The sequence below is a fragment of the Diabrotica undecimpunctata genome, chromosome 3 (assembly GCF_040954645.1).
Source record: "Diabrotica undecimpunctata isolate CICGRU chromosome 3, icDiaUnde3, whole genome shotgun sequence".
In the NCBI taxonomy this organism is placed as follows: Eukaryota; Metazoa; Arthropoda; class Insecta; order Coleoptera; family Chrysomelidae; genus Diabrotica; species Diabrotica undecimpunctata.
The window spans coordinates 927,668-940,353 of record NC_092805.1 but is presented as its reverse complement, the minus strand read 5'-3'; the positions used below and the strand labels follow the sequence as shown (position 1 = coordinate 940,353).

Below are 12,686 nucleotides of genomic sequence, written 5' to 3'. Positions count from 1 at the left end.
ATTGTTCGTAGAAGGTTTATTTTTTTTGTTAAGTGTGAGTTTTTTTACCAGCTATCTAATGGTTGTACGTACAAGTCTGTAGCTTGAAAAATATAGAAGTTATTACAATTGTTTATGAGTAAAAAACATACCCCTTTTTCAAACGTTTATTTTGTAAATAATTTCGATGAAAACTCAATATTCATTTAACTTCTGAGATAGTATAAGTCTTAAACAATCCTATTAAATTTATTAAATGTGTCTAGCATCATTCATAGGGCAAGATCAATGGTTTAAATAATTAGCCTCAGGGATAAACAAATTAAATAACTTATAAAATATTTGACTGATCGGGCTGAAATTTCGCACAAATTTAAAGGACGGTAATTTCTCAATGTTGAAATGTATTAATAACATTTTATTTTGTTAATAAAAAAATTAATTAAACTTATAAATTAGGGCAAAAAAACTGCTTTTTTGCAAACATCTCCGTAAATTATTTATCAATTTTAATTGAAAAAACGGGAAAATAAAGATATTCTTGATATAAAAAAATGGTATAAATATTGTTTATTTAAATTATAAGGGAAAAAACTTATAGATAAAAAATCAAATTCTGACCATAAATTATTGTTTAAAAAAAACGCAAGGTAAAAATAGGAGTATCTTTTTATCTATTCGTCATCTAGTAACCCCCACCTATGTCTTAAAAGCTTCAGATATCTGCGAAACATTTTGCCGTGAAATCGATGATTTTTGTATAACCAGACTGGGCTATTATGTTTGTAAAAGTTTGCTCTTTAATTTGGATGCATATGGGAACTGATAGCGATAAAGTTAGTTTTTTAGTATTCCTCTTTTAAAAGGTGACGGAGATAAGATAATAAACGTCAAGAAAATAACAGTATTTGTGAAGCAGATTTTATAACTGTCAAAATAACAGCAGTTATGGCAACAGCTTGATCGTAAAATTCAAAATGTCATTTATTTTACAATAATTATTAAATACTAAAATTAACAACAAATGATTAATTCTCGGGGAGTTTGCAGCACATCCAGAGCCAGGACAAATACTTGGTTAAAATACGTGGTGGGCCTCTGTTTACTTGTTTCATTGTACATTATAATTTTTTTAATACACAACGGACAGCAGATACGGACTTTAGCAGAAGAAGTTGCCGTTTTAAAGCACGAAATAAACAATATATTTGACGAAAACCGAATTTATGCAATTGAGAATACCTTGAACAGCGTTAAAAGACAACAAGAGTATTTAGAAAGAAACATAAAATCTTTGATAAGTGAAGAATTAGAAACTTTTAGTGCCGATAAAACTGGACAGGTGGATTATGCGTTGGAAGCCTCGGGTGGAAAAATAGTTAAGTTGTCTCCTGATACACACAACTTCAATCTAGCAACAACGGTATTTGGCATAACCCTTTGCGAAGGCTCTCATGGTCCTCGAGCGATGTTGCAAGCGGATATGTCGCCAGGACACTGTTGGGCGATAAAAGGATCTTACGGAGGTGCTGTGGTTAAGCTGATAGGAAAAGTACATATAACTGCATTTACGCTTGAACACATTTCTAGACATATGTCTCCTACTAACGAAGTAACGTCTGCTCCTAGAGATTTTGAGGTTTGGGGTCTCAGAGATGATTTGGAGAGAGAGGAGTATCTCGGTCGATTTAGTTACGAGTTAAATGGACAATTATTTCAAACTTTTCATGTAGACAGCTCCAATAATTATGAATATGTGGAGTTTATTATATTGACCAATCACTACCATCCAGTTTTTACTTGTATATACAGATTTAGAGTGCATGGTATTCTGAAGGTATAGATTTGAAAAATTAAGCGACTTTATATTAATTTTGTATTATATGTACATTTTTCTTTATAATTATAGTTTTTAATTTTATTTTAGTTTTTGTTATTGGTAGCATTTTTACTGTGGTTTGTCACTCATTCATCTCGGTCTCTGGTTAGTGGATATTTGGGACATGATATTCAACTGGCAGTTAGAGTCCATTTCCATTCATCTTTTTATTATTTATCCTTGAAGTTCCTTACATTCATGGCTTTACGAATTTCCTCGTTCCAAGTTCTTATTATCCCCGTTTGTTTTCTATGATGTAGTATCCATATGAGTGCATGTTTAGGTAACCTGTTCTCGTTCATTCTCTATACGTGTCCGTACCAGATAAGTTGTTTTCTTTCGATAACAGTAATAAATGTCTCCTGAAATCTTATTTGTCCTTCGATATTTTCATCTTCTCTGTTCTTGATATTCTGATCGATCTTCTAAATGTATCCATTTCGGTAGCTTTTATTATTTATTTATGTATAAAATCAGTTAAAAATGGCAGAATGCTCTAGGATCTGGTTTTCCATATTAAGAGAGGAAATAGAAAAAAATACCACTATTAGTAAGACAATAACATATCGTGGACACATCATTTATGTTTTAAAATAACAAACATAAATGCTGTTAATATTGGGAGTAAACTAAATGTAAGACCAAATACTTAACATGACGGGATGGTATTTTGAGGTTTTTTTTTCCTGGTTTTTTCCTCATGATTTACTATGGAGTCACTAAAAGGAGAATTTTACTGTCAACATTGCAAGTGGTTCCACGTACGTAGTTGTATCATTGTTTTAAAGACAAAGCACGTGCTATGGTTATAGAGACAGCAAATAGAAAATCAAATTACAGAAATCGGTTGAAATATTGGACAAAACCAAGTCAGAAAAAAGAAATCATTGGTTTGATCATGGGTGCAAAATGGTCACAAATAAAAACAAACGCAGCATATCAAAAAACCCTCGAAGGTTGTACCTATATAGCCATATTCTTGGCTTTGTATCCTCTGGTATAGATGAAGATTTTATAAGTCTATTGATTATTATCCGTAGGGTAACTGCTGTGGGATCTTTTTTAAATCTTTTATATACCACAGGATCTAAAAGATTTTGTATTTTCGTTTTGTAGTCGGTTGTCTTCATTAAGACGGTGGCGTTTCCCTTGTCTGCTGGTAAAATTACAACGTATTTGTCTGCATTTAACGATTTTATGGCACGGATTTCTTGGTGACTTAGGTTATTTTTCGGTGTCTTAGCTTTATGCAAAATTCTCCCTGATTCTGTCCTTATTTGTTCAGCTTTTTCGTTGGTAAGTTGCGAATCGCAGACTCGATATTAGCGATGATATCTTCTTTGGGTATAACTTTAGGTGCAATCGCAAAATTTCCCCCTTTGGCTAGCAACGATGGTTCGGCCGGAGTTAAAATCTTATCTGGAAGGTTGACCACTGTCCTTTCTGTGTTTTGTTTTGATTCTACCTCCTTATATTTGGTTAAGAGTTCGTATTTGTTTTTCTGGCGTTCAGTTTTCCTTTCAAGTTCATTTTCCATTTTTTGTAACAAATGGATTCAATATTATTCCAATCTGCATATCTTAACCTACTGCTCAACAAAACAATTATTCACAAAGAAATTATGAAGATAAAGTGGAAATAAATTAGGCATAGGTTAAGGAAAACTGCATGTGTAATCAAGAAAGCTGTCAGATTGAAATTCACAACCCCAATACCCCTTTTTCGTTACGTCCATGTAGACAAATAAGCTGCAATGTATCTTTTACGCATTACGTCACATTTTCACACCATAAAGAAACGCATTTCAACATCGTCGGCAGCCGCCGATCAAAATTCACGCGTCTACATAACTTGTCCTGAAGTTATCTATCATAGTGATTAGATTTATTATAAATAGAGAGAGTAATTGGGAAGCCTCTGGCGTTTGGCCATCGTAAAAACATCCTCGAACAGGAACTAAGAAGTATTTTAACTTGGCGTGAAGTTAATTTATATTAATATTATTAATAGAGGCAGTCTGAAATGTAAATTACTTTATCATAAAAATCAATGAAACGTGCTGAAAATTAAATAAAAAATGGGAGTGTGTAGAAAAAGGGTAGTAAAAGCGATTTGAGGTCATTTTAAAACAGCGCGACGCGGTGCGGCGTTTAAATGAATAAGTAAACGAAATCCGTATATATGTTTCTCATTAATTACACTGGTTTGCAAAAAAATTTCTCCATATAGTTTTCATGCATGTTAACGTTATTTTTGGTGCTCTAAACGCGGAATTTACCATTGGAATAAATACAGCACATATAGGCTAGTAAATGACCGTAAAATACGGAGATACTCTGTAATATATTAGATTAGATTAGTTGTAATTAGAACAATATGATTGAATACCTTGTCTCCACTGATTTTTATGGAAATTTGGATTTAGGTTATGTTATACCTACCCTCCAGTTCAAAATTGGACTTGCCGTTGGTTGCTTTTAATTTTTTAGGGATGAAAACCACCCCCATTAAAAAAAATCATATAATTGTAAATTCAAGCAATTTGGAATTATTTAATTATACAGTGGTCTTAAATTTAGTTAATTTCTTTACTGTTTTAATTTTTTACCACATAATTTCTACCCTTATAAAAACCACCCCTTGTGAAGAAATTCAAATAGTTGTAATATTTTTTTTAATCAGAATGTTATCAATTTATTTTATTTCAACTTAAAAAACAACCCTTATTAGTTTGTAAGGATGGGTGAAAGTATGCCTGGACCTTAAAGGTCGTGGCATATTATCGTGCACGTTGCGTTTCCAGCACATAGCGTTTAGTTTCCGAAAAATATAATTTAAATGGTTTTAAATATGCACACTGTCCGGGACATAGGTCGTAACCGGTTGGTAAGGATAATGCGCATTAGATGTCCGTCGTTCTCCCCTTGTTGTTTAATTAGGAACTTGTTTGATTTTGATATAGAGTATTTAAAAAAATAATTTTCGAGGCTATTTTGTCATTTATGCATGTGTTTTTATTGCTTTGTGACAATTAATCACGGAAGTGATAAACAAGTAGGACTTTTGTACGGAAGTGATACCTCTTCTTTTTAAAAATACTTTTTGGTTTGATATGTATGGCTTCGTTAAATGTAGTATTTTGTTTTTTAACTGAAGGTGAAATTAAATTTAAAACATATTTAAACTGAATCCTATTCATTCTAAAATAATTGTTAAACCTATTAATTATTATTAAATTCCTATACAAACAGCCTCGAAAATTATTTTTTTTAAATACTCTGTATCAAAATCAAACAAAGACCTAAATAAACAACAAGGGGAAAACGACGGGTATCTAATTAACATTATCCTTACAAACCGGTTACGACTCGTTACGCAGCCGTCGGCATCAGTAAAATATTGTGTTCGAATATACTGAACAAGTGTCTGAAACGCAATGTCCCGGACAGTGTGCGTTATTCATATTTAAAACCATTTAAATTATATTTTTCGGAAACGATATGTGCTGGAAACGCAACGTGCACGATAATATGCCACGACCTTAACTCCCACGCCGACAGTGTGTGGGCACACGGGTTTCATCAAGGGTATCGACGACGCACGAGTGACGGCGGTGGTGGTATTTCGTTATTAAATGAAATATGGTTGGGCCATAGAATAACCGAACACACATGTGTTCGGTTGTTCTCTGGTTGGGCACCGAGGTCGGCGAGGTCTGCTTACGGTAGAGGTACAGAATACACCACTCACAAAGAAGCGAAACGAAGGGCTTTTTCACAATCAAAATTTTTACACAACCTACAAAAACCGAAGTTTATTTCGAATTTACGTGCAAGATTTTCGTGTTGAGAAGTGTTGCTTAATAGTAAAAAAAGAATAATACTGAAATAAACTCATTTTGATGACTGCACGCAAAGGACGATTTTCTTGCTGAAAACCCTCAAGTAGGTACGGCTGCCCCTATCGATAGATTGTACAAAGTTAGACCATTACTGGACTTTTTCAATACTGCATAGTGTATACTTACTGAAGCTTCAAACTACTTTGATTTTAATATTATATTGCTGTATGATGTTCCATATTTGGCACCAAAAAAATTTTTTTTGTCAATAAAGTTTTCCTCGTAGCTAGATTGTTTTTAATATTTTTACGTAAAAATAGAATTAAAATTCTTATCCGAGAATTTATTTTTGACAAAAAACAAAATTGCATGCAGTAAAGGGTTAATATTGGTGGAAAGTTTTTATATTGTCGTCAATTGCATGTCGCATTGCATTGCAACAGCTAAACATACCACGGTTTTAACAATTACTTTAATATGTTTTCTAAAATAATGAAAAATTTATAAACGACCAAATGTCATTATATATAATTAAATTTCTAACTACTGACTGCATTTATTTCACTTTTTTCACAGTCCAACTTCGTAAGTCATGCACTAAAATCTTTTTGCATGGTCATTCGCTCGAATGTGAAAGTCTCTGATCCAGTTCTCAGTAACAACAACGAGAAAAAATTAATTCGTAAAGTCATATTTAACCAACAATTTAATAATTCAATTATCACATTATTTCTGACAAAACACGTCCAAATTTTAGGCAGCGCGGAGTGAAATTATTTACTTAGCGATATCTGTATGCATACCTGACAGCAGTCAGTATCATTTCACTTAACTCGTCTTGATATTTTACATTAGTGAATGGTAACATCATCGCGGAATTTTAAAACAAACACAGAGTCGGATTATTTGATAAATATATTTTAAAAGAGGGTGGAAACACTTTAAGAGAAAACCGTTCAAGTATAATAATCAAACGAATTTATAGCGAAGAAATTTCTAAAGAGAGGTCAACAAGCAATAGAAAAATATATATGTAGATAAGTTCGGAACGAAACAAAAAGAATTTAAGGCACACAATTTAGCCACCCAGAGGAAAGTTGATTAGAAAATTAAAAATTTAATTAAATTAACAAAAAAGACATTTTGCTTAAAGATAATAAAACAAATGAATTGAACATAAATCAAAGCTGGTACCAATACGTATCCCCAATACATAACCAATTTCAACTGATGGATATTCTGATTCTTCTTCTTCTTAAAGTGCCCTCTCCACAATGGAGGTTGGCTACTACAATTTTAAAATCTTCTCTATCTTCAGCTGTTCTTATTAGCTGTTCAAAATTTAGCCCTGTCCATTGTCGGATGTTTCTGAGCCACGATAGTCTTTTCCTTCCTAGGCCTCTCTTTCCCTCGATTTTTCCTTTCACTATAAGTTGGGCATATTAGTACTTATTATTTCTCAGTATGTGGCCTAGGTATGATGTTTTTCTAACTTTTACTGTGTTAAAAAGTTCTCTTTCCTTGCCTATTCTATGCAGCACTTCTTCGTTTGAGGTATGCGATGTCCATGAAATTTTGAGCATTCTCCGGTAGATCCACATTTCAAAGGCCTCCAATTTATTTACGGTTGATGTTTTTAGGGTCCACGTTTCAACTGCATATAGAAGAGTCGACCAGACGTAGCATTTTGATAAACGTAGTCGAATTTCGAGTTTTATTCGAGAATCACAAAGCGGTTTTTTTATTTTTTCGAAAGATTTTCTGACCTGTTCTATTCTCGATCTTATTCTCGATCTCGATTTAGGCTGCTATCGATCCAACATCCCAGGTACTTAAATCTATTGACCTGTTCTAAAATGTGCCCATTTATTGTGCAAGGTTGAGGTACGTTTTGGTTTTTTTGGATTGACATCACTTCGGTTTTTTTAATGTTTATTTTCATACCAAATTGCTCACAGGTCGAGTTGGTCTTGTCGATGAGTCGTTGTAGACCTACGTCGGAATCCGCAATTAACACTGTATCATCGGCGTATCTGATACTGTTGATATTTACGCCATTCACCTTGACTTCATCCTTGGAATCCTCCAATGCTTCTTTAAATAGAAACTCGGAGTAAAGATTAAACAGCAGAGGCGACAGAACACATCCTTGTCTAACTCCCCTCCTAATTTCTACTTCTGCGGATGTGGAACCTTCGATCCTAACTCTGGCGTTTTGGTTCCAGTACAAGTTTTTTAAGAATTTGATGTCTTTTCCATCTAAACCGACTTCTTGCAAACGTTCTAATAGTTTACAAAAACCTAATTACTCGATTAATGAGAACATGAAAAAATACAGAAAAAATGGAAATGACAGACTTACAAACCGAAAAGAAATGTAGGACGAAAGGGTGAATCAAAGTAGTTTGATTAATATTTTAATTCTGTCATGGTGTTTCTATGCTATCTCGTAAACTATATTTCGGCGCCACAGTTTCAAGTTCTCGAATAATTGATGTCTTGTGTATTTAGTCCATCTAAAAATTATGTATTACTTTTGCCATATAAGCAGTTTTGTATTATAAACACATACTGCGTAGTTTCTGTCTGGAATTACCTGTTAAAATGTTTATATTAGAGTAATATTTTTACTTTTCGTCCACTTTTGTGGAGATGTGGAGTCCGCAGATTTTTACAAAATTTTAGCATATAATTGTACCTTAAAAAGTGGCCTGTAGCTATTTTTTTACCCCGCTAGGTGCCAATGTGCCTGAGAGATTCCCATCGAAAAGGTCAAAAATAGCTCTTTTTACCCTATATTTGAAAACCTATATCTCCAATCTGGTGGACTGATTTTAGTTCTTAAGATATCATTATTTTTGTTATAAATGTCAGCTTATGGATGAAATAATCTACAAAAACGCAAAAGATAAGTTTTATTTTAAGGGTCAAGAAGAACGAAAGGAAAACTTAACAAAATTTTATTTTATAATAAATTTTCAATTAATTGTCAAAATTTAATTAAATCAGGAAAAACATTATAAAAACCAGTATATTAAAGAATTTTTAAGTACCTTTCAAAAGAGCATTAGTAAATTAAAATCCATTCAGTAAATTCGAAGATACGGCTGTTTAGATATAACTAGTTCGAAAATCTTATTTTTTATCACTGATAGTACTTTTCCTAACGATCTTAAATTGAGAACTATCACTTTACTTCTTCTTCTTTATTTTGTATAGACATGACTTTGTTTGTTTTTCAATGTGCTTCCAGTAAGGTGTGGTTCCATCGTTTTCGTGGTCTTCCCACTGATCGTCTTCCTATTGGGGAACCGTCTCTTGAAATCTCTACTACTCTATTTATTGTCATTCGGCTTATATGGTCGTTTCATTCTACTTTTTCTACTATTTCTTACCCAGTTCTTAATGTTCTCCACCTTGCATCTATGCCGTATATCTGTACTTCTAGCTCTGTCCCATAGTATCTTACCATCAATGTTTCTAAGCGTTGTCATCTCTGCTGACATATTTTTTGTCATCTCTGTGTCAGGTCTTTATATTGTTTCAGTCAAGCAGCCTGCGGCTCTATTTGCTCTATTCACTTGACCTTTCACTTCAGTTTCGACCTTTCCGTGGCTAGATAATGTGATGCCTAGATATTTAAACCCCATCAATTGTTCCATTACCTGACCTTCTAGCTCTAATTTACATCTGAGTAAAGTTGCTGTTTTATACATGCATTTTGTCTTTTTTGGGGAAACTAACATGTTCAATTTTTTGGCGGTTATGTTAAATTGGTGCAGTCTACGTTGTAAATCATCTTCATTTTGAGAGAGTAGTATTGCGTCGTCTGCATAACAGATTATTTTAAGTTGTTTTTCTCCGATTTGGTATCCTTTTTTAGTTCTTACCTTTTTTATTATTTGATCCATAATCAGGTTAAACAAGGATTCAGGGAATCTCCCTGTCTTATCCCATTGCCAGCTTCAATAGAGTCGGTTAGTTCTTCTTCTACTTTTACTTTTATTGTGTGTTTTGGTAGATATTTTCGATCGATTTAATTATTCCAAGAGGTATCTCTCTTGCGTACAGTAAGTGGATAACGTCTTTTAATTTGACCCGGTCAAATGCCTTCTTAACGTCCACGAAACATAGATACGCTGGTTTACTGATCGTAGATATTTCTAGATTACCATAATCAACTTTGTTCAATACGAACCATGGAGCGTCTGTTATAGAACGTAACACTTTGGATTGAAATCTTTCCATTATGGATAAGTTGGATTTTTGCTGTACCCCATAGAAACCTAGCTGGATCCCATAGGTCCAGACGAGTTTAAGTATTGTATTGTATACTAACAGTTTGTTACGAATGGACAATTTCCATGTTCTACCCAGTATCCAATAATTTTTACGAAATTTTAGTTCAACATCTATATTAGACGATTGCGACATTTTCTAGAGATAATATGTTGTGATTTAGATTTGTTGATATTTATGTGCCTTCTCTTTGTCTACTTTTCAATGTCCTTTATATGTCTTTGAACATGTCCCTAATATAGCAGTGTCGTCTGCGAATTTTGTAGTCGTTACATTTTCGTTTGTTGATATTGGGTGCATAAAATCGTTTTAACCATCAAACAGTATTATTAGGGTATAAATATATAGTATTTTCAATTAAAAATCAATTCTTTCGCCATAACTTTGAGTCTAAACAACCTAAAGCATTGTTTGAAGTTTAAGTAATATATTTTGTTAGTTTCATAAAATATTAAAAACTTAATAAAGACTATTTCAAGTATTTTGCAGAAAAAATTTACTTAAAATAAAAAAAAAGGTGAAAAGTATTTCTAGTCCGTCAGTACTGTGAATATAAAGCCATTTTGCTTAAAAATTGCTTCGACCAATCCTTTTTTCAATATAGTAAATATCGGTGAATATTATAAGTCCTTTTAAATTTCCTAAAATCTAAATTTTTGTCACTTTCTAAAAGTTTACAATTTAGGCAAGGCCAGAGCCAAGAAATTTAATAAGTAGATATTGTTATATAGTACATAAAACTACCTAAATTTTTATGCAATATAAGATTGTCAGGAAAAAGTGCTATTAGTTTACAAATTATGAAAAATGCGATTTTCGAAAAACTGGATATTTTTAAACAGCTGTATCTTTGAATTTACTAAATAAATTGTAATTTTATAATGCTCATTTGAAAGGTATTTAAAAATACTTTTAATTTATCTATTTGCATAATTTTTTCTCCGTTTGACCTAAAATCCCTTCCCATTGTGCCGTCAGAGCTTAGGTAGTCCATTTCTTGAGTACGAATCGATCTATTTTACTGAAACTTTTCACAGTTCATCCTTATAGTATTGTTTCGTGATTGAACGAAGATATTGAACAACAAATAAAGTTCAAAGTTTTTTAATAAGTTTGAATACATTTTCGTCTCATATTTTTTAATATTTTTCTGATTCTCATCGTTTTTAAAACATTTTTTTCGTATAAAACAAGAACGAGTCGACCGATTGAAAATATATTCCTTCATCTACGAAATAATACTATACAGATACACTGTGCAAAGTTTCAGCAAAATCTGTCATTTAGTTCTCGAGAAAACGCACTAACGCACGAAAATAACGTTTCGAGAAAAATGCGTTTGAAGTTTTTAACCGAGAGCGCTCGTACCTACTGCGCGATATTCAAATATCTGTACTCCGGTAATATTGCTTGAATTTATTTCAAATCGTCTGTGAATACTTTTGAAGTCCTACACTTTCATATAATATAAAAAAATAATTTTTTGATAATACAAGACCTATGTAACCACTTAATTTATGAACCAAAAAGTATTTTAGTCGAAAAATTGTTCCCTCATTACTCATGGTTGGTTTTTAAATAATAAATTAATTAATGTTTCTTGAAAAATCGCCCTCGTGACAGCAATTTATTTAAATACTAGTTTGTTGTTTTCTGTACCAATTGTTAGCTGTAATTAATAAATACAGTTTTTTTACTTTATTATTATTATTTTTTTATGATTTTATTTTATTGACTAATTTTTTGTATTATGTAGGTAAGCATGTTAATTTTAATTGTTTGGCTTATGTAAGAATTTGATATAGTTTGAGTCCTTTATAAATCTTTCTTTCTTTATCTTCCCCTGTAAAAAAATCTGAAATCCAGATCTGTACGAAAGTATTATCACGAAAGCGGATTTTCAACAAAATTTCGCGTTTTAATTCGATTTAACGGTTTTTAAGCACGACGTTGGCCATCATCATCCACTCATAAAATAAATAATTCGAAACGAATCACACAAGAATAAGAATGTATGTAGAGCATCTCATTTGGGTTAAGTGGATAATAAAATAATTGTTCTGCTAATAAAATTATATTATTTTACCTATAAAATCGGAAGAGCTTACTGCTTGGACATTAACAAGTTATTTAGAATATATGCCAAGTTAATAAAACAAATCGAAAAAAATATATAGAAATAAAAATTCCGTGTGGTCGATTTTATTGACTGTTTACTACTATCAATAAATATAATTTCCAAGTGAATTTAACTATCAATTATTTTTCTTATGGTGTCTATATTACGGATGTTGGACACTAATATGGCTATTTTGGCTTCGTTAACTATTGCCCTAAAAAGTCCGGTAGGGGTCAAGCTAAACCATTTTTGTAAGTTTTGAAGATAAGATATTCTTCTTGTTCCTAGACCTCTTATACAGTCTATCTGGGAAAAAAATATTGATTTCACGTTAAAATTGTGTACAGATATTTGAAGGTTCTAAAAAGTAGCTAGTTCTGAGTTGCAGCTAATGAAAAATCCGCGAAGGCGTAGATTTTGCTTTGCTTCTGTTTTAAACAATGTTACAAATTAAAAAAGTCATTTTTTGCATATCAAATATTTCTTATGCATTTTAAAGAAAAATGGTTCAAACAAAAATTATAGATCTTAAAAAGTTCCTCAATTTAAGAGTTTCTAAATTAAAATAC

At 32.1% G+C, this 12,686-nt stretch overlaps 2 protein-coding genes across 2 annotated transcripts in view; one reads left to right on the top strand and one right to left on the bottom strand.

Moving 5' to 3' along the window:
* Positions 1-12,686, bottom strand: part of LOC140436339 (uncharacterized) — a 73,061-nt gene that overhangs the window by 20,254 nt on the left and 40,121 nt on the right. The gene's annotated exons all lie outside the window — the stretch shown is intronic.
* Positions 934-1,900, top strand: LOC140435447 (SUN domain-containing protein 2-like). The gene has a single exon (XM_072524179.1). It carries the CDS (start codon positions 1,004-1,006, stop codon positions 1,820-1,822), a length of 819 nt encoding a protein of 272 aa, XP_072380280.1. The 5' UTR covers positions 934-1,003; the 3' UTR covers positions 1,823-1,900.